Source organism: Labrus bergylta, chromosome 10 (genome assembly GCF_963930695.1).
Source record: "Labrus bergylta chromosome 10, fLabBer1.1, whole genome shotgun sequence".
Classification (NCBI taxonomy): Eukaryota; Metazoa; Chordata; class Actinopteri; order Labriformes; family Labridae; genus Labrus; species Labrus bergylta.
The window spans coordinates 26732863-26759720 of record NC_089204.1 but is presented as its reverse complement, the minus strand read 5'-3'; the positions used below and the strand labels follow the sequence as shown (position 1 = coordinate 26759720).

The 26858-nt window shown below is 40.6% G+C and overlaps 1 protein-coding gene across 13 annotated transcripts in view; it reads right to left on the bottom strand.

Moving 5' to 3' along the window:
• Nucleotides 1–26858, bottom strand: part of adgrb3 (adhesion G protein-coupled receptor B3) — a 147732-nt gene that overhangs the window by 47744 nt on the left and 73130 nt on the right. For 10 of the 13 annotated variants that reach the window (XM_065959320.1, XM_065959317.1, XM_065959316.1 and 7 more), the window contains 6 exons: nt 20115–20221; nt 19014–19211; nt 15269–15337; nt 11491–11599; nt 4308–4454; nt 3162–3237 (listed from right to left, as the gene is read on the bottom strand). In XM_065959320.1, the coding sequence (XP_065815392.1) occupies nt 3162–3237; nt 4308–4454; nt 11491–11599; nt 15269–15337; nt 19014–19211; nt 20115–20221 (706 nt within the window). The remainder of the gene's footprint in view (nt 1–3161; nt 3238–4307; nt 4455–11490; nt 11600–15268; nt 15338–19013; nt 19212–20114; nt 20222–26858) is intronic. The other 3 variants (XM_020632769.3, XM_020632773.3, XM_020632770.3) reach the window with 2 other exon arrangements.

The following is a 26858-nucleotide window of genomic DNA, read 5'->3' as shown; positions in this document are numbered from 1 at the left end:
ATTAGCTTTAAGTGCACAGTCAGAGAGACTTATGTGGAATCTATAGGGAACACGGCTATCCAAAACCCTGATTCATAGTTTCTGTGGAGACTTTCTGCACGTTTTGAATTCAAATTTCATTCCCCTCTGCCGGGGTCATCTGATAATCCACAGTGCAAGTTCTTCTTATTCACTTTTAAATTTGCAGAGGATCAGCTAAAGGTGTTTTCTAGGGGTGACCCCATACAGTCGAGTATTCTACCATTCATTTGTCAGTCGACTGCCAGTCTCATAGTCGAGTACGAGGATAACTCCATTCCAGCTATTCGAGGGTGTTTAATGTCTAATTTTCTCCAAATCATTCATAGCTCATAGCATCTCTTGGTATTAATATCCCCATATTAATACTTTTAATGAAGTTCTGAAAACCACTCATACTTTAAATCAATCTTATTAGTGTGTGTGCATGAAGAAATCCCTCCAAAGTGTTTATAGAAGCAGCATATCCATGTTTGGAGAGTTTCATTGGCTACAAGATATATCACTCATCGGCACAGTCGCGTGCATTTGGCCATCAGAACAAGAGGAGGCACCTCCTTTAAACAAAGGCTCTCATTGGCTGTTATCGGCTGCTTTCAAGTGTCATCAAAAGGTCAGCGGAATAGGGATGTTTTATGAACAGCTCCGTGGCTCTTTATAGATTTAATGTGTTTGGATTCAATCTTTTACTGGATTGAAATCCTGGGGAGTCATTTTTGTTGGATTATTATGATCAGGAGGGTTCAGTAAATATTCAAATGGTGAGTTAAAAAACATTTGTCTGTTTGTCTCTGGTCCGACCCGCACACACTGGGTCATCAGTGTGTGTGCCTGCTGTATTGGACGTGTGTAATATGGTTATCAGGTCATATTAATGCAGACTTAATGAGTGAGAAAATGATGTCCTATCATAGAATGAAATGATATTCCAAGATTAGAAGACAAATAGTTTAATTCTGTGGTTAAACTCAAATGAGAATTTGGATCAATGAGAGAAAAAAATCCAACAAAGCATTTGACTGTCAGTCGACTATAGGAGAAATCCGATGAGTCCAGCTCGACTATGTTACTCCTCAGTGGGGTACAGGCCTAGTGTTTTCTCTAGAGACAGCTTGTATTGAATGCTGACCTGAATACCAAACTCTCAATAACAAGGAGGATTTAAAAAGCTGCCCATTAGATGTCAAAGCAGATATACAGGATGTTTGCCAGTAATGGTGTTCAAAACATCCAAGCAGAGCAGAAAATAGAGAATGAAAATCAAAGGCTCGACCGGACTGAATGGCATGTCTCTTTTCTTTCCTTTTGAAAATCTGGCATTAAAGTCCTGTTTCAAAAAAAAAAAAAAAAAAAAAAGTCCAGCTATTGTATCACTGAGATAAAAAATATATTTTATTTTAAGGTGAAATCCATCTGTGAAGTCAGACTTTTAAAAATAAATCGATACCATGAATGGAAATGTTGATCAGTTCTCCACTCTAAGTGCACAGACAGACAGAAAAAAACAGTTTTCTTCTCAAGTTTAAATCTGACAAGGGAAAATCCTCAAGTCTAAGTTTCTGCTTCTTGATCAGCTCGTCCTCCTGTTTGTCTGGCGAGGACGAGCTTCAGGGTCCCTGAATGCACGATGAGCTCCTCTCCACATGTGCACAGAGGGGCCGCTGCCCCACCTGTGACAGCTGGCCCCAGGTCTGGAATGACCGCTCCGTCCTTGGGATGTTGGTGCCAGGGACTTGTTGATTGGGGTGTGACACCAGGTGTTTGTTTGGGGCTTCATGCTGCTTTTTGCAGGGACTAATGTCATCCTTAATTAACCACATATTTCACGCTGCAGTGAATATGTTTGATTTGCTTAATTAAAGTCAAAACACATGCACTAGCTGTTAAAGATTCAAATGCAAAAATCTAATAATTGATAGCACAAAAAAAGAATCATAAACAACCTAATATACTAAAAAGTTAGGAAGCTATCTTAAATGTAAATATAAACAGATTGTGATGATTTTGAAACATTGAAAAGCCATATTTGATTGAACATAGCACATATTTTTGGAGCTATACAAGCTGCCTGCGTGCATCATATCTTTTCAGGGGAAGGTCTATTTCAGCAAGACATCATCAAACCACACTTTGCACGTAATGCAACGGCCTGGCTCCTTAGTAATAAAGGCAGCTCAATGCACTGGCCGACATTTAGTTACGCTTATTAAGTTTGTTATGTTGATGTGTTATGAAATGTATAATTTATTGTTGTTTCTTTGTGCTTATGGATGCTGTGAACTCTTGTATATTGTTTCTTTATGCACTGTTCAGCACTTGATCAGCTGCTGCTGTTTTTAAATGTGATTTTTAAATAAATGTGACTTGACTTATCAAAGGAGACCCTGAACTGTTGAACATCTGGAATCCTTCATTAAACAGGAATGGTAAAACATTTCGCTGTAAAAAAATTACAAAAATCAGTCCACTCAGTTTCCAAAACCCGCACAAAGTGTTGTTCAGAGAGAAAGTGACCTGAAGAAGTGGAATGAAACGTATCCCTGTTCAAAATAAAGTCGCTCATTAGGAGCTGGACAGTGTGCAGACCTTGGATGTGCACAAACTAGTTTGTTCTCTTCCAAAAAGAATAAGTGAAGCAACAAAGAGGTAAACGTGACATTTGCTGACTTTTGTGTAACATATTGTTGGCAATATGAATGTATTTAAATTTGATATGGGGATATCAATTTCCAAAAACAATGAAAACTCTCAGTTTTGAACCATTTTCAAACAAATATGAGATTTTTAATGTTTTGAAAATCCTCACATTTTTTAAATTTTATATCTCACTCATCATCACAACATTTTTTGGAAACTGAGTTGTATCAAAAACTATCCTGAAAAGGCACTAACTCTCACTCGCTTTGAGTAAATATGTACTGTAAAAAATAATTTAGTTTTCTGGTTGATACGTTGAATTTCATATTTTTGAAGTGTGACATTTCAGGGACGTTGGAGTCAGCCAGAGCCTCCTTTAAAGACTTGATCTACTACACTGAATTAAAAATGGACACTTCTGCAGCTTCCAAAGGATTAAATGTGTCTCATATTTGTCCTTTCCAGAAACACCAGGAAATAAGTACAAGGAGATATGATGCCCTTACTTTGGTGAAGGTAGCATGAGTCCGAGAGTCTTGTAGAGAACTGTCCCCAAAATAAAGACAGGCGATCCTTCCATATCTGACGGGAGAAAATCCACAATAAATCAACACTGCTTTCAAGTTATTACAATGATTAGACTTTCTTTGCAAAGTGTCAGACAACCTCATTATACCAGTGGACCTTGTTTGCAGATTCTTTTAGTTAAAAAGTACATTTTTTTTAAATCTACATGCTGTATATGTTGTAAGTTTTGCCTTCCGATAACAAGGCACATTTTCATGTATCACAGGAAAGTTTTAATTGGGACTAACACTTGGCTCATGTAGACGGGCTACTCAGCAGTGCCAGAGCACTTTCTGCCAATAACACTTAAGGAATACTTTTTTTTTCCAAAGAGCACAACTTTATTCGACAGACTTTGTTCACTCCAGTGCGAGAACATGCTCAAGTCTGAAACAGAATCAGCGTCTAACACTCTGCAAATTAGAGCAGCTGGGATTATGCACGTGGCACAAATTCCCAATCAATCCCTTGTTTTTGTTATCTGTGATATATATTCCAGATAAGACTGATTACACCAATTAACCAAATTGTCTGGCTCGGGATTGTGATGTATTGAGTGGTGGAATGGCAGCGTTTGAAAGGGTGCTGAGTCGAAGAAAACTCAGTGACTTTAACAGGCACAGGAAAGAAAGCAAACTGGCTCATAGTGACGCTCGTATAGCATTCTTTCACTGCTCCAAACAAAAAGGTTTGCTAACATTAAACACAAAGGAAATAACTCATGCAGAAGACAGATGTGTCTGTGTGAAAAGTCTTATTCAAAGTTTTCCGACAGAGCCATTCAACAAAGATTATTCAGCTTCTGATGAGAAGTCAAGATATTTTATATTTCCATTCCTCCGAGGCGGCTCCTGAATCCATCATCGTCTCTCCTCTATGCATCGATCACACATTCCTACCTCACTTTTCCCTGTAGATTCTACACTTTTTTTTTTACTCCAGCTTCTATGCAGCAGTACATTTCACTAGATGAGTAAACATTGTGCTTGAAATCTGTGTTTTTGTGGCTGCGAGAGTCTCAAAGGAAAACGCATTGGACTAGAAGTAGTGTGGTCAGTATCTGTGAAATATATTCAGTCACAAACCTGCTGACTGCGAAACAAAGAGGCCCTTTGGGATGACCACTTTATCTTCGGAGTTCCTGGCCCAGTCGACCATGCCTTTACGACCCTTCATGGGGAAGTTGATGTCAGTCATCACAGACACTGCTGGAAGTCTCTGGATGCTGGCCACTGCGGATATTAAACACACAGACAGAAGAAGAAGAAGGAAAAAAAGTGATGATCACAACACGTCAGAGTATTTGTGAGTTTGTAGATTGTTTCCTGTAAAATAATCCTGGATCAATACATTGAACAGTCAACATATCGGAAACAATCTGGATACACACACTTGATAATGTAAAGAGAAATAACATGTTTCATTTTCATCCTGATGGCAATCAGCTTATCAAATTCCCCCAAAAGAAAAAGCAAATATAATAATCTGCGGCTGTTCCAGTTCAAGTCTGATAAATGATTTCCTATTAAAGCTAACTCGCCTGCTGCTTACTTCATTAATTGCTTACATCCACTCACTTTGCCGCCGATTTTATTTGGATCAAGAGAAGTCTTGATCCAAATAAGTCTTGATCTCAAGCTAAAGCTAGCAAGCTAATTTCAAAAGGGACAAAGAAAGGTATTTGGACATGATACATGATGACAAATAAACGGCGCACTGTGCTCCTCTGCAAACCACTCTTTTGAGGGCATGTCATTATTTGAGGTATTTCACTTTCATCTTAATTTGGAGAGTGATTTTGGATTTTTTTTCCCCCTTTTGGCTACTTTAATAGTTTAACTTTGATATCCTGGTTTCTCCAAAACTGCACACGCTGACCTTAATATGAACCTTAAAGGTCAAAGGAGTGGGGCTGAAAATCCAGAGTTTTCAGTCCTGTAGCGTTTCAACTGAGCTGTAGAATATCTTCCCTCATACAAGTGAGCTGGTTTTGAACTTTTGGTGCATTGTTATGTCATTCTGGACAGAGCATCATCCTGTTTTCACCTGCTAAATCTCTGCCTGAACATTGCAGATTAGAGCTAAACAGAGCTGAAACTTTCATCCTTCAGAGGTTGTGCAACAACACCTCTGCTTGCACTCTTTGAAGGGTGCAATCTGTAATCCATATATAAACCAAAAAAATACTCCTACAGCCAACAAGTTGGAAACTTTCACACCCAAATTGCGAGGCAGGTCTTTAAATACTCCGGCGAACACAACAAAACAATGACACAGAGATTCTGATGTACACAGAGAGACGGTTTAAGACTTGTTTTAATCAGTAATGTTTGAGTATAGAAGGTTTAAATAGTTTTAAATGAGTATTATAAATTTTTGTAAAGGGACAACCTTGGATGTTGAAAAAACAAGGCCAATGGGGACATGCAGTTCCTCAAGTGTCCACTTGAGGCTGGCATCAGAAGTCACATGCACACCCATTCAAAAATGCCTGTTTTAAGTGCAGAAACAAACATGTTTGCAGTCTGGTTCAAAAAAACTTTATCAACCACGCTGTACGGGGGTGAATATTTTTTAAAGGGGTTGAGCCTCCTCGACTGACGGGTGGGCGCATTATGACCTTTAATCAGGAGGCTCAAGACCCACCTCAGCTCTGGTTCTTTGCCTGTTGTTAGGGTGACCGCAAGTAAGGTTGAGCCAGCATTTGGTGGCCGCCACTGATGGACTTCAAGAGTCCCCTTCAGTAACCAATGGGTGACTTCACTGGGGCTTTGTCCGTGTTTATTTACAGTCTTTAGTCTGTACACTGGTAATTTGAATTTCAAAGAAACCCCAAAAAGGTTTGAAGTATTCATGTACACTTTTAGCACAAAAAAACTCAAAGCCCTAACTGGCTCCTGGCATCTGGTAGACGGGTAATCTCCTTAATCACTCGTTCCCTTTTCTCACCTCCTTGCTCAGGTGCTATAAAAGGCCAGAGCGTGCACCAAAGCGATGACAAGGAAAATTCCAGGATCAAACTGCAAAGGCCTCAGCATTACAAGGGAAGGATAAAGCTGTGCTGTTCTTCACCTGATATCACACCCAGCCCCCCCCCCCCCCGCCCCGTTCAGGTGGTGCTACAGCGAGGGGAACCTGAGGCTAATCCTCCCATTGATGCAAAAACCTCTATTGTTCCTCCTGCTCTGCCAATAATACAATTTGAATCCTTGGCAAGACTCCATGTTCGAGTGAAAATCTGTGACAGAAGGTGTGTCTGTGTGTTTGGGATGATCCAGCAGCGGGCATGAAATCACAGAGCACCACGAGACCTGGAATTTGCAAAGAGGCCCCGTTCACAGCACCAGATGTTCAGGAGAGGGAGCGGTGAGTATATCTGAGTGCGTGTTAGTAGTGCGCGTGGGGTTTAGTCACAGGGCACGCTGTGAAACACAACAGGGTGCTAGGAATAGTTCAGGGTAATTCTGCAGGTAAATGGGGCTTTGCACTTGCCTGATGGGGCTAGACAGCACAAATAAAGCGATCATTTAGGATTGCGGATGCTTCCCGAACACCGATTCAGTGCACTAAGTGTATTCTGTATGGCTCATTTTCATAAAAGGGAATTATAGCTCGCTCATTACATCCAAATGCGTTCAGCGAGAGGTTCGGCATTAAGTTAACCGTCAAAGTCTGACAACACAAACATTTTGCACAGATAATAAATTAATGAGCTTATGCAGCCATTGTATTGCGTCTGTAATTGCTATTAATCACTATTAACGTCAAAATATTCTCCCAAGCATGAAATGCGGCCCCCTAGAATAAACAGGCAGAAGAAAAAAATGTCACATGATGTATTTAACCTTCAAAAAGTGATTGTTTAATTTTTTTCTAACATGTCCCGAGCTTCACTTTGTCCTCGGGAGTGTTTGCTTGTGACAAGAGAGAGAGAATAAGTTGCTCGGGTGGAGAGAGAGCGTTCTGCAATCAAGGTTATTTGACTAAAAGTAGGAGGAGGACAGAGGACGATGCGCCGGTGACAGCCAGTATTTATCTAGGTGTCAAGAGGCTGCCATAAATTAGTGACGAAATGATGCCGCAATATCTTACTCAGCCAGATGCTCTGCGCTTGGCTTCCACCGATGGGTCCACATAACTTTCCATTCCTTTAATCAAAAGGCTCCGTGTGGACACAGAGAGAGGCACTGTGGTGAGAGAATTACTGCGTGGCTGGCTACCAAAGCCTGTCCTGTGTCCGGGGGGTAAAATGATTACCCCGAGAACTCCCTGTCTGCTCGTCTCAGTCGTGTATCACCAAAATAGAGTTTGTCATACTGACGGATTTTGCAGCCATGCAGGTTATTTAAGACTGAATGAATGCAACAAATGTCTTATGTTCTTATGTGTCTATGTCTGCTCGCCTCACTTTCCTCAATGAAGAGAAAAAGCTGTGAGCTTCTCTGACATTTACAACCTACAGGTAAGGTATGTCGTCGCTTCTTGCAATCTGAAATTCTCTGTAAAAGACCTTGACTTTTTTTTTTTCCCACCAGCAGCCATTTCGATTTTTTAGCCAGAGGCAACTCATTACTGCCACATCTTCAAAATTATTACTCAGAAGCCTCTCGGAGCTAAAACTTTCCAAAAAGGCTATAGCTTGAGGAATTCGCCTGCCACATTCTTACATCAGCCAACTGATAAATACCTTGAGGAACCACACGTTCTCTCTCGAAGCGTCACATGCGCTCCTCGAAAGTTATTTAAAAAATGTGCTTGAATGCCAGAACAATGTTTTCTTTGTTAATTATGTGCAGGAACTATAATTGTATATGAACACTTCACTTCATGGCTTCTTCAGATAAATGTCTGATCATGTTGAGTATCAAAAGATTGAAAAAAATCAAAACATGATCATGAAGCTCTTTGAAGAGTTAAGAATTCATTTTTAACTATTATAATTAACTTGGAGGTACATCTAAGGTCATGATTAAAATGTTAACACAATAAGTAATTTTTGAAGAGTTATAACTAACTACAGTACAGCTTCCTTATGAACTCAATCAGATTAATTGATTGTGACAAAAACGAGATGTGTGATACAAATCTTGTCTAAATCAAAGTTCCTGCAGGAACTACTTTATGTTTTAGCCTGATGTTAAGTAACCACAGATCTAAACCTTATTTTGCCAAACATAATATGACAATCCTTTTATGATATAGAAAGTCTACCATCTTGCAGACATCGAGTTATTCTAATTATTTCAGTATGCAAATGTGAATAATATTCATTTCATCAGTCTGCATGTGTTTGTGTACAATTTCAAATATATGTATGGTGTTGCTGTTGGTCTTCAAGTAGCTGTTGGCCTTTTTGTGTTTATTAGAGACGACAGCTGAAGAGAGACAGGACCTGTTGGGAGCAGAGAGATTGGGGGACGGCATGCAGCAAAGGGTCCAGGCCTCTATACATGGGTCACATGACAACGGCTAGTCTACCCGGGGCCCTAGTCGTTACATCGATACATAATGCTGATAGGTTGATTAATGTGCACTGTCCTTATAAAATAAGAATTAGATAATAACGGGGAAGACATCTTGATTCTGTAAATTCATTTCTAGACAAACTCCCGTTTAAATGCTGCGCCACAAAACAACACATCATCATTTTGATTTAAACAAGCGAGACAGGAACACTGTGGTGGAAAGACTACTTGTTAAATTTGAATTAAATCAAACTAAACTAACTGAATTCAAAAATATCTGTAAATGTGAAAAATGACTTAGAGGGGGGTGATGAATATTTGATCTGCAGAAAGTAAAAACCAAATGCAAAAGAAAAAATAACACATGCAATAACTCCAGGAAAGTTGGTCGGAAAACTCAAACACAATTTCTGAGTTGCATCATCACTCCGCCTTTACCAAAAAGATTTTCTGTCATATCATGTCTGACTGATGGACACAGTGTGATCCACAGTCCCGCAGATTTGAGCGGAGGCCAGAGAAAATCATGTGTATGACGAATATAATAACATTCAAATATTTAACATTCCAGTTGAGCCATTGAATCGGCACTGCTGCTCAGGGAAATAGCATGAATGTGGATAAAACCCTTAACTGTCAATTTGGAGTCTGCCTCTGAGAATGGACTGCATATTGTGTCTGAAGCAGGGGTCGTGTGTTAATGCTTTTTCGAGCATTAAGACGAGGCAGTGGCAATGAGATTGGACGACAACCATTAAGCCAAATTGAAATATGTATTAAAAAAAAAAAAAAAACGAAGGGCATAGAAATATTCTCTTTATCTGTGAAGGAAGTCATTAAGGCTTGACATTTTGAAATGCATTCAAGCCTTATTTCCCAGCATCCATTACTTAATTTGCCTCTCATAATGGCATTTTGATGGCTGCATTCATTTTATCTTGTTTGGTATGCGATTCTTGGGGGGCCACCTATTCATCATATAGCATAAAGATCCAGTGAGTATAAGTGTTTGCTAGAAGTGGGTCAAATGTTAGCCATTGTAAAGCATACAAGTAAGAACCCCCCCCCCCCAACCCCTCCAGGAGGAATCGCCTACAAGCACAGCTGTACATGCTCACATTCACTGGCATGAATAAATCACAAGCGCAGTTCTATTATTCCATCCCAGTAAGACACCATTTATGGCTGAGTAAGAAATGAAATGCCACAGAGACCTCAGATCATCCAAGAGGCTGTGCGACAGAACCCACGAGAACATCGGCGAGGAGAAGAAGTATTGCTCAACGCCAAGAGACTTCTCTTTTTTTTTGTGGGGGTTTTGCAAAGAGGGGATGTTGTAATCTGGATCACAATCGGCGAAGCAGAAGAGATGTTTGCAAGCTCATTACAGCTGAAAAAGCATAACTTGTCATTTTACTTCCAGTTTTATAGCCTTTTATCAAACTCTCCCACTGTACTTTACTTTTCTAAACGATTACTAATCTCGTGGGGAACTGACAAACAATCTGTTTTATGTTGCTGCATTTTTGCACACCGAGCTTCAGCGTCCGCTCTGCTGCTCGTGTCCTTCTTTAAAGGACTGCAGTACAGATCAACATCAGACAGACTGACTTCACCTTCAAATATATGCAACAGATATTTCATTTAATCTCTGAAGAAAAACCATCAATGTAAACAAATAAACATAAGAAACATGTAAATATTAAAGGAAGAATGTGCGACTTTTTGATCCAGTAGGTGTCGCCCTTGAGCACCAGCATGAAACCAAAACAAACTGCTGTTTGGCCACGCCTCCTCCATTCTGAAGTCTCCGCTCTCCTACAGCGGCACGCCTCCAACCCCTCTCCACTCATGTTCACAAGAAGGAGTTAACAATTACAACGCACAATAACTAAGCAGCATTAAGTGCAAGCGGGGGAAAGAATTGTCCTTTTCTCGAGCTGCAATCGCCTGTGTCCTGCATTGTTGTGTTAGCAGGCTAATGTTAGCACACTTTAGTTAGCTCATAGCTTCATATTGCACATAAATTGACACCATGAATGACCGTGGTCTAAAGACACTTACGGGACATTCAGATAAGCAGTGAGTATGCTTCTTTTCTCTAGTCCTTGACTAAAACAGCTTTTTACACAAGCTCGTCTCGTCCACGTAAACACGGCTCTGACAACAACACAGCAGGACTCGTGCTTCTCACTTATTGTAGACAGTCATGACTCAGAGAGACGTTTACAGAGAGTATACTTGATTTCTGCTGTTTTTATGTGTAAAATGTTGCACATTCTTCCTTTAACAAAATAATACAGATACAAACAACCTTCTGTATATTGTCACAACATTTTTAATTAATCTGCTTCACAAAATTATAAATGATAATGATAATAAATGATTTTTTTTACTTAGCTTGAAGTATTTTCAAATAGAAATATTCAAAAAAAAATCTTGTACATGTGAGAAGTACTGTATGTATTTCTTCATAGTTCTGGTTAAGTGTGTTTTTTCCTCTTGTGGGGTCCCCACACTGCACCCTCCTGATATTGAATTTCATGTTAAGTGTTTTCATAGGAATTTAGCACATTAAGTCCACAAACTCGCTTTTAATTAACATTATTGATTTGCAGTAATTTTACTCCCCCCACCCCTCACCACGCGACTCGTTTATCCCAAATTAATGATGGCGGGGAAAATTGACACGAGGAGTCAGCAGAGCACTGGGATTATGTGACCATGTCAAGCAGAAATAAATGGCAGAATGAGCTCAGCGGCTGTGAGCTGTGAGGACACAAAAGAGTGGGCTGATTCTTACCCAGGTTCCCTGTCATCAAATAGGCATTGTGGAAATCCTTCATGCCCAGTCCAACGATGTGGATGAATTCCTCTATGACCTGCATGAGCTCCACAGCTCCCGGATAGATCTACAGGAGATAAAAAAAAAAAAAAAAGACACTCAAGATTTCAACACTGCTGCTCTGATTTCACAATGCAGCTGGAAGTTGGTACCACTGGAAAGACGGACGTGTGGAACATTCAAAAAATGGAAAAAGAGCTCATGAAAAATGGCATGACAAAAATAGATATTAGAGAAAAACTCAGAAGTATTAAAATCTGCAATAACTAAAAACAATACTTAATTAGATTTGGAAAAATCGGTAAAGCAGAGATGTACAGGAAGAATAAGTGCACATAAGTTGTTTATAAAGGCCTAAAAAAAAAGAGGATAAAAGTCCTTCAAGCGGGCGACCCGGGTTTTTCTCTCTCTCTCTCTCTCTCTCTCTCTCCCTTAAATTCTGACTCTATCCCACTGTTGTTTCTAAAATATAGGAATTAAAAGCATCAAAATAAAAACCTTAAAAAAGATAAATAGCTTATGAAGCCATTTTTATTTTTGTTTGTTTAATTGTTGGTAGTAGGTACTAGTAAAAGTCAAATATCCATGAGACTAAAGGGCAGATAGATGCAGCCTTAATTGAACCATCAGTGTGACATCACCATCCCGAGCTTTGACCACCAGCTTTGCACGCAGAGTTGCTGGTTGGCGTCCCTCCTGAAAAGGCTCTGCCAAGTCAAGGGTGAGTGCCTGAGTTCATGTGACGCTCCGTGGACATCAGCACTCAGTGAGAGGCGGCAGAGCCAGGAATTCAGCACCATGGACAGCGACTAGTTCCACTGCTGGTCTGGGTCAGCACATTTCTCCCAAGTCAATAAATCAAAAGGGTGCGCTAATCCAATAAATGACCTTCAAAAGACTGGGCCACTGTCATGGCTGCCAATCTTGTGGTGAGGATCTAATAAGAGGCTTTGATCAGGGGCCATCAGATTTGTCCCTTGAATGTGCCATACATGACAACGTTCACGCCAGACTGTAACACGTTTTGATAAAGTTTCAGCTACACTGAACAGTGCTGAAACAACGTTTATTTCAAAATGCTGCAAGAGTCATGTTGTGCAAACTTAAACAGAAGATGTGATCGGTCATATGACCATATTCAATCAGCTGTTATTTTCCTCTGAGCTCCTCATGCTCATGGTTGGTGATTAAAATACTGTTATAATGTCTTTCTGCTGTGTTCTTCAAGATTGCAGAGATACTTAAAAGACAGTAAACCACTGGAGTACAGAGGGGCGTCAACATTTCTGACAACAGATGATGTTAGCATTCAAAAAGCAAACGTTTGTGAATTCAGTTCACACATGTATGATGCTTTCAAAAGGTAGAGTTAGCATTCAGCCGCCTCCTAGCTAACAGAAAATTGAGCAAGGATGCGGCTGAATGGTAACTTTAGCTTTACCTTTTGAAAGTGTCATAGAATAAATCAAAACATGTCAACTGAATTAACTTTTTTAAAGACAATCAGCTGCTTTAAAATTTATATCAGCGAGGAATTGAAAGTTTTTAAACATCGTCAAAAGGTAGCGTTAGCCACTTCCTTGTTAATGGAAGAAGTGGCTGACTACAAACTTTAGCTGTTGTTTGATGATAGTTAACAGGTGTTCAAATATGTTTTAGCTTTAAGATATGATAATATAGGTGTCCCTCCAGATTAGAACTACCTTCTGCCTTCTCGGTGCTTAGCATATAAAAGATGAGTGAAGAGACACTGATTGAGCGAATCTCTGAGTTAATGCATCGTAAAACTTTAAGACAAAGCTCCACATAATTATAATAGCATTTAAGCTAACACTCCTGAGCATGTGCGCAAAGAAAATTATGAATTAGCCTTTGAGTGATATTTAACAAGTGACATCTCGCCCTCGTTTGATATTTAACAAACACCCGAGGCAGGTATTTCCCTCCTTGGTGACACCTTGTGTTCTTGTGCGTGCGCACATGCCTCCACATGTGTCACCGCTAAGCCAGGCAGGCGGATCAGTGATGCTGAAGATGAGAGCCTCTGACACAGCAGAGTGAAAGCCATAGTCGGGGGGGAAGAAAAGCACATCACGTCGCCCCTTCCGGCATGTCTGACGCACAGTGCAGTCATGCTCATTCTGCTGGGTCTCCATGGCAACCGTGAGATGTGAAGGCAGCGCAGGGAAATGGCTGCAGTGGAGGTTGTGTAGACAGAGCTCTCTTCCTTTCCCTTTCCTTTCCTTTCCTTGCCATGGTAACAGTGACAGGAGGTGAATATATAGTGATCCGTGCACAGAGCCAACTCCACAGCTAGTAAAAAAAACCTCATAGTGAGGTGTTTCATGGGAGTGTGTTTTTTTTTTTTTTGAATGTCCACAGCAGCAGGCAGTGTGTGGGCGACGCGGAAACAGAGCTCAGGACACTCATTAATGCAAGAAAAAGCAAAGCAAGTGCGAAAAATTGATAGCTGTGAAGTCCAAGCCTCGTCTTTTGAAATCAGACGGCCTGACTTAGCTAGTGTCTGCCTGGTGAAATACCGAAAAAATGAAGCAGCCCTACTAGACAGGCACATTAATAACTACAGAAATAATTAACTCATATCTCTTCTGGGTGCTCAATCATAGACACAACTATTCCTATATTTCCTCTGATCCGTCTGTTTTCATCACAAACACACTCTAGTGGTGTTTTGTGTTGTTCTTCTCGACAGCAACCTTTCTTTTTTTGGTCTGCCAAGCTGAAATTGCAGTGAATAAACACCTTATTACTGCCTGTAGAGACAGCCAGGACTGGCACTCCTGGCAAGCATTTGAACTGCTTGTTTCCCCTCCATTGTTAGGTAAAAGTCGAGCACAAAGAAAACGGAGACAACAATTTGATCCGACACCTCCTTCGGTTGTGTGTTGGTCCAGGTGATTCCTAATTTAAGTCAATTTTATCGGTTGAGGTTGACAAACGGAGCAGATGCCCTCTGCAGACTCGCAGTCATCACAGATGGTATCTCTGTCAGAGTCTGGATGTGCGTGATTTCAGGGTTTCAGGTCGTCTCAGACACCAGTGGCGTTTTTTTGAAAACCTGGAGTTGCCACCTCTCAAGCTGAGAGACGCGTCCGACAGAGGACACAGCCAGAAGGCAATCTCCATGGATAAGCACGGTGTCAGGAAAGTGAAGTGTTCTGCACGCAAATCTTTCATATAGAGTGCTGCAGTCTGATCCACCCGGCATTTCCTGTTTTGGACATTGAGCCTGTTTGTTTCTATCATACTGTTTCTCCATATGATGAAGCTGCATTGCAATGCCAGAGAAAGGCAGACAGTGAATTAGAGCTGCTGTGGTACAAGCAATGAAACATACACAATACAATTCACCTGAAGAAATGTTCTTATCACACTGGTGATGTGATGTGAATCAGCTGGGTGAAACAATGTGTGCAGGAGGACTGAGTCCTGCAGTGCTAATAGCTGGATGGTCTCTGTGGCAGTGCTGCTGCCACCAAGTGGAACTCTGTGGAATTGGCTCTCAAAACGAGGCCAGATGTCACACCTGCTAAACGCCCTCTCACAATGATATGTGTAAGTATAACATTATCTCCACTCTAACCCCCGACTTTTCTTTATCTCAGTCATTCAGAGAGCGACTGCAAAAACAAGCTCTGAGTCGATTTTTTTGAGAGAAAACAACGCTCAGCCTTCCAACCTGAATTATTTACTAAGTGTGCAGCAACATGCTTACCTTCTGAGCGTCCTCCCATTTCTCCTTATTTTCCTCCTCCAAGAGGTTACTGATGATTTGAAAGAAGTTCTGTGGAGGAGATGAAAGGGAAAATAAGTAACACACACACCCACACACAAGTATTACAGGCACTGCAGCAAGATGCTTTTTTTTTTAAAATCATGAGACATAAACACTCAAAAAAGCCCTCTTATGGATGATACGCTGTCATTTCTGATCGCAGGGATTTTCTATAAGGGAGTAATGACGGTCCCTGCGGGGGCTCAATAGCACCAGGAAATTTGCCGCTGAAACCATGATGGTAAACCATCCGAGGAAAAGATGGAATTTGTGGATCAGCTCTGACAAAAATACACCTTGAACCCCCCTGCAGCTTGCAACAAACATTTAATGCTAGAGGTAGAGAGGCACAAGCTGCAATCAGAAAAAAAAAAATAAAGATGAAAGGGAATGTGTGAGCAGCTGTGTGGATTGTCTTCTTCCGCGGCAGAGAGCCGGTGCTGCTTGGGGTGCAAGCCTGCAGTAGTAATAGGACCCCTGTCTGATCTTTAGCCTTGTTATTTCGTCTGGTCTACAACATGCCTGAGGGAGTGGCTCTCTCTCTTGACACAGGCTATCTTGTTTTCTACTTGAATGCTTATGCTCCCTCTGGTGGTAATGTGCCCACTTTAACACTGCATTAGCGCAGAGACGCACGGAGGAGGGGGGTGGGCTGGCTGACTGCTCTCCTGTCTGCCCACACACACACACACACACACACACACACACACCATAGAGCTCACATAATAACCAGGGACAGGACGCTTTCCTCATCTCCTACATTTTCGATGGTGTGAAAACGGCTGAATGGGGCCTGAGGTTGCCAGACCATGGCTGGCACATTTATTTTTTTTTTTTTTTTTATCCCTGTAGAATATTAGCAGCAGACTCCTCCACCTCGTCATCCTGTGGAAAACTGTTGATGAATGTGCAGAAGGAACAGAGCATCCATGACATTTTGGCGTTTAAATACCACTGCGCTTTTGAGACGCATAATCAAGAAAGTTTCACATTTTGGTGATGTATTTACCTTCCTCTCAAACTGAAAAGCATTCTTTATAATAATCACAGCCACAACATATGACATGACTGTCCTTAATGTACGAGACCTCTTTTGAAGTCTGCTTTCTCCAATTGACCAATTTTAATGCTTTAAACTTAGGACTCAAAGTAGCATTAATCAAAACAACAGTTCTCACATGACGACTGGTTTCATGTCTGATAAAGCTGCCTTTTGTTTTATAGCTCATATATGTGTGTGCTTCAGAATCCATTGCTTCTCTTTGTGTCCTTGTAATATTATTATACATTTGATCATGCATCTCTTTCTCTCCTTATTTCTTTTTTCTCTTTCTATTATTATTATTATCATTATTAATCTCATTCTTATTACTTTGTGTGCTCGGGTTGGTTGGTCTACCTCATCTTCCCGTAGACTAAACCACTGGCATAGGGGGTATTCTCGGTCTACTTCCATCTTACCTACGGAGCTACATACCTCAATAAAAGGACTGGAAGTTACAACCTTTGCTCCCAGGATTTATACCTTTTTAAATATCCCTAAAGCCCGCACTGAATTTGGAAAAAGGGCGTTCAAGTATGCTGCTCCCTTCCCTTCTTGGAATCGCTTGCAACGAGACACTCTAAATCTTCGGGAGCTGGTTTCTTTGGATGTTTTTAGAGGTCTCCTTAATGATCTGGAGGCAGGCATATCTGCCTGTATATGTTTTTAAGTGACTCTTATTGCTCATTTTTGATCCCTTGTTGTTGAAGATTTATGACAAATTTTGATGACTGTTTCTTGTATTTTGTGATTCCTTTATTTATGTTAATTATTGTTTTATGTCTGAAACCCAGTATATTGTGCTGCTGCCTGTCTTGGCCAGGAAGCTCTTGTAAAAAAGATTCTTATCCCAATGAAACTTTTCCTGGTTAAAGGGGGCATATTATGACAAATTAACTTCTACAGAAAATTAGATTTTTTTTAATTTTTTTTAGTTTTTGAAAATATTTTTGAGTAACCTGAGTGTCTACCGACCCACAAAATGTTTAATAAATCCATCCTGTCCTTTGTTTGTGGTCTGCATAAGTCTTACAACACAGAGAAAAATGCTCTGTTCCAGATGTGCTCTCCTTGTGATGTCACAGTGGGATTCTGATAAAAAAAATCCCTTCCCCTCCCCTGGTATCTCCACCCATGGACTCCACCTCCAGCCTAGAGCAAAACTTTTGAGCAGGTCCGCCATTTTTATTCTTGCTAGCGAAGGAGTGATGTCTACCAGGAAAACTTAGGGGGGGCTCATTGCATTTAAAGAGACACACACACCAAAACGGAGCGTTCTGAGAGAGCTGGTTTATACAGGGTCACAATCCTCCTCTGGTGCTTGATTCATGTTATATTCTGACCAAAGCACAGCACAGATGTTTCATTTAGACCACAGAGGACTGTTTGAAAAGGTGGAGGAGGGGGATAATATGTCCTTTTTAAATAAAGGTTAAATGAAAAAATAAAAAGTCATATTTTAAGCATGTGAGCTAAAACACTCAAACAATGCATCTGGTTTGTCCAATGTAATTGTGATGTCTACGTTGAATAAAAATCTATCTTTACAGTAATGACAATCACAGTAATTGTAGTTATTTTGGATACATGTCATCTACCCCTTCAAACCTAAAAGACAGTCAAACAAGCTGATATTTGGAGTTCTTTTGTAATACAACAATTATTCTGTTTCCTTTTAATAATATGTTATCTATTAAAAGCAACCTTTCCAGTGTAAGGAAACAGCCCTGAACTTTCACATCATTAAAGCAGAATATATTTCTACCTTCATACAGAATTTGGCTGATGGGCATGACTAATACTTTTCCAATTTTCCTTCTCCTATTATTCATCTCGATGCAGTGAGACGACATAGCAACAAAGCAACTTGCAGAAGAACTACGATAGAGTCTTTCACTAAAACAGTCACAACGTTTAAAAGTAGCTTTGCTGTTCACATCAATCGAGAATATAACATTCATATCCTCTCATTTAGCTCAGTCTGAAAAACAACAGGCTAACACGCACAAATCAACATACAAACATTTCAACAGGCAGGCATGCAGGACAGCACAAAGACCCAAAGGGAGCCCAAGAAGATCGTCTTTGAAAATGACACAGCTGGAATGCCATAAATGATCTTATTGGTGATGGAGGCGGAGCTTTAGCTATAATCTCCATCATCCTATTGACATAAAGAGGATCACGGCGGCAGTCAACCCCAACATGATGAGATGAAAGAGCTTAGGATGTGGAGGAGATCTCTAGATACAATAGAGCCATGTGTGTGTGGAGGGGTTTTTTTCAGCCTTTGTGCTATTTCAGACATGCTAACCCCCCCCCCCTCCCCCTTTATACCATTGTTGTTTGAAAATGTTTCAAACATTACCACTGTCCATTTCAATTTTTTTCTCAAAAGAGATGTTTTTTTTAAGCCACCATACAGCAGGACTACATTTCACACAGATCCACACACGTGTCATGTGTCCCATGTACAGAGGCCATAGTCCTTGTCACAGCGGCCGCGGGTTCGATTCCGACCTCGGTCCTTTGCTGCATGTCATCCCCCGCTCTCTCTTCAGCTGTTCTATCCAATAAAGGCAAAAATGGCCCAAAACTATCTAAAAAAAAAAAAAAAAGAAAAACCTCACTCTGTTCTCTCACCTGCACATCATCTGAAGACGGCTCGTAGCTCGCTCGCTTGAAGGTCTCCGTCACATTACGAAGGATTTCCACAGAAGACAGCAGGTCACCGGCGTAGAAGTTCCTCCTCTGGGTGAGGTCGAGCAGGTTTTTCGTCACCTGGGACATCCCGTCCCCCGCCAGCATCCTCTGGCCCTTCGCAAGGTGCCCCTGAACCTCCAAAAACAGGAGAAGAAAGAACTTGGGGTATCGGTGTTTTTCTTTTTTCTTTTTTTATTTCAGACAGATGCTAAATGTCACATTTTGGAGTAAATGGCGTGCAAAGAAATCAGGATGAAAGTCTCAACTCTCCGAGGCCCTTTATGCGACACTTATATCTAAGCCGGGGCCGAGATATATTCTGCCCACGGATGTTTTGAAAAGAGCCAATATGAATAAAAGAGTTAACTGGAGCAGAAGACACCCACAATTTAGAGAGAAACTGCAAAGTGAAATGAGATTTCACATCATTGCACCGGGTTTATGTGCATAAATACAGGTTCACAGGTGCAGCGCTATATGTGCTATCTCAGCTATTTTGGAATTATTTTATTTTTAACGGTGTTGGAGGGTTACCAACTGTACACACTCGAGTGGAATTGCTATTGTGTTTCTGGGCTTAAAGGCAAACATACTGATGCTTTGATGTACTGAATAAAGATATCTGAAATGGACTGCAGACTCTTCGTGATCCAGGTGTCTCTTGACCTGATGCTCCAATATAAAGCATGATTGTATTAGACTGAAATAGAAGCTGTTAAATATGTGCTGAAGTTCAAGTGAGGAAAGACACTTTGTCAGTGCTGTTAAAAGGAGCAAATGTGATAAAAAGCTGAAGCAACACTCTGAGAAGACGCCAGAAACTCTCAGTCAAACGGCTTTAGACGATGACCATTCATTACACGGAGAAAAAAATGGCAAAATCAGTGTTTTAATTTGCTCTTCTATTGAAAGTGGTTAATGGTTGGCTACAGTGTGATGAGAGAAGAGGGTGGGGGGGTGGGTTGAGGGGGTACACGGGGGAGGTAATTTATGATGCATTGCAAACAGAGGCTGTGAAAAGGGAGCTGACTTTGCACCTACTGATTGCTGCAAGTATCTGAATTCATTTGTTATGCATCGAGCATAGCTAGGCTGCTCCCAGAAGGCCATACCGCGGTGATCCAAAGAGCAGCGTCGACTAGTGGTGCCTGCAGAGGAGAAAAGAGACAGCGACAGATTTGGAGAAGGGAGGGGATGAGGATGAGAGAGAGGGGATGAGGATGCGGGTGTGGAGAGAGTGCAGAGGGGGTGGGGCGGGGGTGTGGGATTAAGACCAGTGGAGAGGCAAAATAAAGGATAGGAAGTGGAGGAGGACAGGGAGTTTGATGCAGGGGGAAAGAGAGAGAGAGAAAGAAGTTAGACAGTAGTATTAATTCTTTTCAAGAGCGATTGATCTTCTTCCCTTCTGTCCATTTCTGTTGCCCATCACCATCACTCACCATCAAAATTTGATGTAGCCCATTAAATTTTGCAGAGGAGTTGAAGCACATTTGAGAAAAGAGGGCAAGAGGGCTTTCTGGAAGTAAAGTGCTGCAGTGTTTGATAGTTATAGGATACCTTTGTCCCAACAGGTGAAACAGACATATTTGATTGATCTCCAGGAGGACATGTGGGCGTTCCCGTTGCTTTTATACAGAATATAAGCAAAGGATTTCAGATTTAAGCATGGAGATACAAGATATAAGGAAGAAATCTGTAGAATCCATCACTTATATGTACAACATAAAATACAACACAATATATAGAAAGAAAGAGGAACATAAAGGAAATTAAAAAAGTAAAACAATCTACATATATGTGCCTCCAAAAAAAGATAAAATGCTGAGAAATGTGTTTTGTAATTTAAATATGAGAGAATATTGTTTAAATAGGAGGTGTATAGAGACATTGTTTGAATGACCAGTATCAGGCAGTATTAACAGAACTGAAGCACATTTTGATTGTTGCTCAGTTGGTTTAACTAAACAATTGTTGTCCAGTTAAGTGTCAGTGTTGCACAGTTGGATAAATGCAGAAATAATTGTCTAGTTTATAGATTCGGTGTTGAAAGTTTGAATGAAAGATTCTGACCCTCAGAGGGAGGAGTCGTAAAGTTTGATGCTCACAATCAGCCCGTAAACAATTCACATGAAGTCTGAAATCAAATATATTGTGATGAATTGCCTTTTTTTTTTAAACTTCAAAGAAATTATCAGTCAATATCTGTGTAATCAAATTCTCCAAGACTACTAGACTATAAAAAGATGACAATTTCAGTCTCATCATATGACTTTGTGATTTGTTTTTGCACTAAAAATGGGATGGACGAGTAGAAAATATGCCCCCAAAACTGTCATCTAAAGCTTCCATTAAGGTTGTATGATCAAGACAGACTGAGCTTGTATCACAGTCAACATAGTCCAACCAAACTCCTAAAAAATACAACATGCATTTTGAACTCTGTAATTTGTATGAAAAGTTATGCATCCTCTTCAGCAAGAAGGTAAGGTGCAGGTAAATGTTTTTTAAAGAAATGCTTAATTCTTCTATTTTCTATTCACCTTCAGATTTGTATCCATACAATATTAGATCATCACATTTCACAATGCTTTACTGCTTGTATGCGCTTTCCCCACCCCACCCCACCCACCCTGGACCAGAGCTGGTTGTTCATTAGTGTCACAGTCTCATGGCTTTTAATATGTGTCCTTTCACGCCTTGTTAATACAACTTGCAGTGGAATATTCAAGCATGCAGAAGCTCAGCGGTGATAGCTGTCAGGCATTTAAACAGTGATCCCGAAATAGCAGAACCACCCAACATCCGCCCACATCGGCGTACACATCGTACAGAGGGGGACGACATCACACCTTCCCCCAGCTGTCGACCTGGTGGAGTGCACTTCACACATCACCCCGTCGCTCCAACACAGGTGCTTGACATCCTGAGGAAAACTCCCACAGTACAAAACATTTCCCCCTGGTGTCTGTGCTTCACATGAACCCTTTGCTATCTCTTGTTCTCTCTCTCGCTCTGTCTCTGTCTTGTGCACACTAGCACACACAGACAGACAGAGATCACAACCACACCTCCTATACGCCCACCTTCTCCACTGCTTCTACCTGGCTGTATGCAGTGAAGCCGCAAGTGCACACAAAACTCGACAATATGCAGGGAGTGTGGGAGCGCCCATGCCCATGCACCATGAGACAACCCGGGGGGGGGGGGGGGGGGGGCAGCAGGAGAGGCCCACAGCTTTATGCCACACTGAGCATCTGTGTCCTTCCAAACTGGCTCCACCTGAGCGGTTTTTCTTTTTCATACCAGACCTCCTACTTTGAAGCATTCTGAAGGATAATTTCACATATTATTTAAACCCTTTTTTTTGGCCCTCACACTCCAAAGGTTGTTAAATAAAAAAAGGGTTTTACTTTCATGATGGCTTCATGCCTAGAAATAAGGCATACACTTCAGCATTTTTTGGCCGTGACATTCCTAAAGGTCACTGTATACTGAGAAAAAGGTTGTGAGGTTTAAGTGGAAATTGGCAAAAAAAAAGCAAAAGCAAGAGGAAAGAAGATGTCGCACTCAAGCACAGTTTTAATTGCACGCTCCCAAAAAGGAGGAATCTTATCAAGGAGCAGCAGAAAGATTTGTTTTAAGAATGTTTCCTGACCTTTAGTCTGCTTTGCCATCCTAATGTGAATTCAGCAGCACTGAAGGATACAACCCGCCCGAGGACAAAATCATTGTGATGTGAAAATGCTTGAAACCAGAGTAATTTGTTTTGGTCCTGATTTTAGAAAAATAAAGCATATGTTGTAAGAATTCTCACTTTCAATATTTTCTTTAACTTTTTTAACTTTTTTAACTCTTTTAACCCTCTATTGTTTTATTATTTAGAAGCGGATCTCTGGGCTTTGATCCATGTCCGAGGTGGGATCAAACAAGGTCAGAGACAGCGACTTGAGGCTTCCGCTTTGATTCCGCACCAATCTGTCATCTGTCCTTGCATCATCTGTGAAGTAGAGTAGGTTGAGTATGAAATATAGGTCAGTGGAGATGCGCTTGATCAAAACCAAGGCTGCACTCCGCCGAGGCACTGACCTGTCGCTGTCTGGTTTCACAGCTTCCTGAACTCGGCTGCCATTAAACGGGGAGATTTTATTCAAAGAATGCAACCCAAAGACAGAAGGCTGAGAGAGCGGCTCACTGGCTGAGGAGTCGGAGATAAGACGGGGGTCTAAAAATACTCTCCGAGAAGTACTCTTGTGGAAGAAAAACAACCAAAAATCCCTTCCTCCATTACATAAAAATATTGCATCAAGAGTATGCATGTGCTTAAATATCACAAACAACATGACCTCTTTCATTCTAAAGGATGGCGCCTTGTGAGTTTGAGGAGTTAAGACGATCATATTTCTCTGCCTTAGCCTGTGAGGAGTTTTTTTTATTTTTTTTAAGCTTGTTGTTTTGTTTTTAATTGCTCCCTCTTTCAGTTGGGTGGCTTGAACTTTAATTGAGATTTGGGGCTTTCATTACACAGATGCATAAGTAAGGGCACTTGAGCTCTCGCATGCAAAATATCTTCTGCAAAGTAACATCGGTTGTTGGTAGAATAAAAACTGCACGTTGAAGAAATAAGCCAAAAATAAAGATGCAATTCCTCTCGGTTCATTTTAACATGTACATAATATCAAAACTATTGTTTATGCACTTATATAGAGAGCTGCAAAGCAAATACAAAGTAGCATTGGTTAACATTTTCCTACTGGGAATCATTATATTTGGCACTAAAGGCAGACTGTGCGACATTTTACACATAAATACAGCAGATATCCAGTATATCGTCTCCTCTGTAAATGTCTCTCTGAGCAGAGATCCGCTGTCTGTGATGTTTTCTGAGCCGCATCGACATCGTGTCTACATGCAAGAGACGGATACGGCTCGTATTAAAGCTGTTTAAGTGAGGGACTAGAGAAAAGAAGAATAACATAGATGTACTGTACTCACTGCTTATTTGAATGTCACTTAAGCGTTTTTAGATTGCTGTCATTCCGTGTAAATTTACATGAAATGTGAAGTTACGAGCATAATAAAGATCGCTACCATTAGCATGCTAACACAACAATGCAGCTCGAGACAAAGACACTTGTGCTTCATCGTGCTTAAAGGCTTTATGTGTGATTTTTTGATCCAGCAGATGTCGCCCTTGAGCACCAGCATGAAACCAAAACAACTCACGCTGCATTGTTGTGTTAGCATGCTAATGCTAGTGATCTTTATTATGCTGGTATCTTCACACTGCATGTAAATTTACCTGAAATGAGCGTGATCTAGAAACACAGTTAAGCAGTGAGTACAGTATGTTATTCTTCTTTTCTCTAGTCCCTCAATTAAACAACTTTTATACGTGAGGGGAGGAGTCAGCCAGCTGTCCAGGCGATGTAAACAAAGTGAAGATAGGACTCTGAAAACTCTGAAAACATCACAGACAGTGGGACTCGGGTGTTACACCCATTGTAGACAGTCATGACTCACAGAGTTATTTTCAGAGGATATACTTGATTTATATATTCAAGTGTGAAAAATCACATTTAAAGCCTTTAATTAATGTGCGTTCCAATTTGATAACTCCTTTGTGGAAACACGAGTGGTGAGGGGTTGGAGGTGTGTCGCTGGAGGAGAGCGGAGGAATTCAGAGTAGTGGAGTTGTCTCCAATCAGCAGTTTGTTTGTTAGTTTTGGTTTTATGCTGGTGCTCAAGGGCGACATCTACAGGATCAAAAAGTCTCATATTCTTCCTTTAAAACACTGTTTTTCTTTTCCTACCACTTTTATTTAATAGAGTAATACAGAACATGAGCGTGCAAGGACAAGTATGCAAAAAAAAAACATCTAAGGAATTCTGATCAGTTAATTAAAGAAACTCTGAAAACTCGTTTTCTATCAGTGCGTCTCTCTGTGGTTTGCTTTGGCCTTGAAGAGTACCCAGAAGTCACTGGTCTCTTCACGACAACTCTGACTAGTTGGACAGCAGGCTGCTGAGAACGGACTTTGTGTGTTTACCAATGTATGAAGCTTTGTGTGAGTGATACAAAGTGAACAAACTCATCTGCTGCCTTTGTGTATCCTCTCAACTTTTTCCTCCCTTTCTCGCCTCTGGTGGCAGTTGTCATCCCCGATGACCGAGGCGCCGCTGACGCCCCTGCCGCACTGGGTGCTGTTGCCTATGATGACCTTGATGACGACAGTGACCACGGCTGAGTAGGCGCTGACGCCCCCTAACTCATTTGGACGCCTCGCCCAAGCAGTCTTGCTGCATTCACGTGGCACATTTTGTTATGTCGCCTCGGCTGATCAATATTTCATCTGTGTTTACTCGCTCTCGGTGGCAATTACACGCCTAACTGTGCTGGAGGAGGGACATGCGATTGTGAGGGCGTTTGGTTTCTTTTCACATTTTTTCTCATTAAGGCTTTTGTGAGTTTGACCTTGATCTAATTACAGGTCAGAGGTGAGGAGGTTTTGTTTTCATTTATAGATTCCTAACGTGGGCTTTGTGAAACCGGCTGACACTGAATCAGTGATTAATGGCTTTACAAATAAACTTGACCTGACCTGAACTATTGTCCATCATGGTCTTTCTTCCAGTGGACAGTGCCGGCTTTGCACAGGCAGGATGATGTGCTGTGGATAAACATGAAATATGTCTGCTATTTGTTATTTTAACCGTCACATCAGGATACTGGTCTGTTGCTGCACAGGATATTCAAAGTCCTGGTTCTATTTTCTGTGAAAGGATTTTATTAAAATACTAATTTCTGATCTTTTTCGTGCACATACAGCACCACTCCAAAATGTTCTCTAATCAGCATCTCTACATGCATGAATTTCTACAAAGGCACACCTCCTTCTAATTAACAAGGTACTGATTTAGTGTTCACTTTAACAAAATCTAATTTAATGATTAAAAGTATAAAAACCTTCTTTTGTTTTTGTCACCAAGACTGGCATAACATCTCCCAACAGATGTGAAGGACTTAAGCAGAGTATTAAAGACGCACAGAAGATGTAATTAAAAATCAGATTGATTCAAACATAAGTATTCTGATGTTTAAAAATGTATATAAACTCTGAAAAATACTACATCTTCTTGTTATCCAACCTGTCGTCATCTTCTGCAAATAAATGTTGTGATGATGCATTTAGAAGCTGTGGAGAAATCTAAATCCAAACTCTGTTTTAATCCAGGCTGAAGAGATTATTTATTTGTGTCAATTATTGATCTTATTGGTTCAGACTTTGATCTCCTATAGGCCCTGATTGGTGGGACCATGAGCACTTTTATCATTTTTATAATTTCTTAGTTTTTTTTATCATGTTTTATTTGGTTTTAAACGCCCCTTGTTACATCTGTTTTGTAATTGGTGTGTCATGATGGATGTAACCTGAACCTGAAGCAAAACATTTCTAAATGGCAGAGCCTAAGAAAAACCTGTTTTTGAAGTGGCCTCTTCATATTTTCCGGAAAACACAAAGCCTTCAGCTTGAATTTTTTCATGAAATGCCAGGATGTATTGATAAAAATGAAAAATTAAAGCACAAAGACTGCAGTACAGCTCTGTCCTAAAACAGTCTGTGCTAGCTCTGTAGCAGAATCTGAATTTGGTTTAATAAAACCAAATGAATCATATATGACCAGGAATCTCAAGAATTCAAAAATCAACTATTTTTAAATTATTTTTAATGTGATTAATGAAAGTAAAACTCCTCAATAAAGAACACTAAATGGTTTGACTGAGTA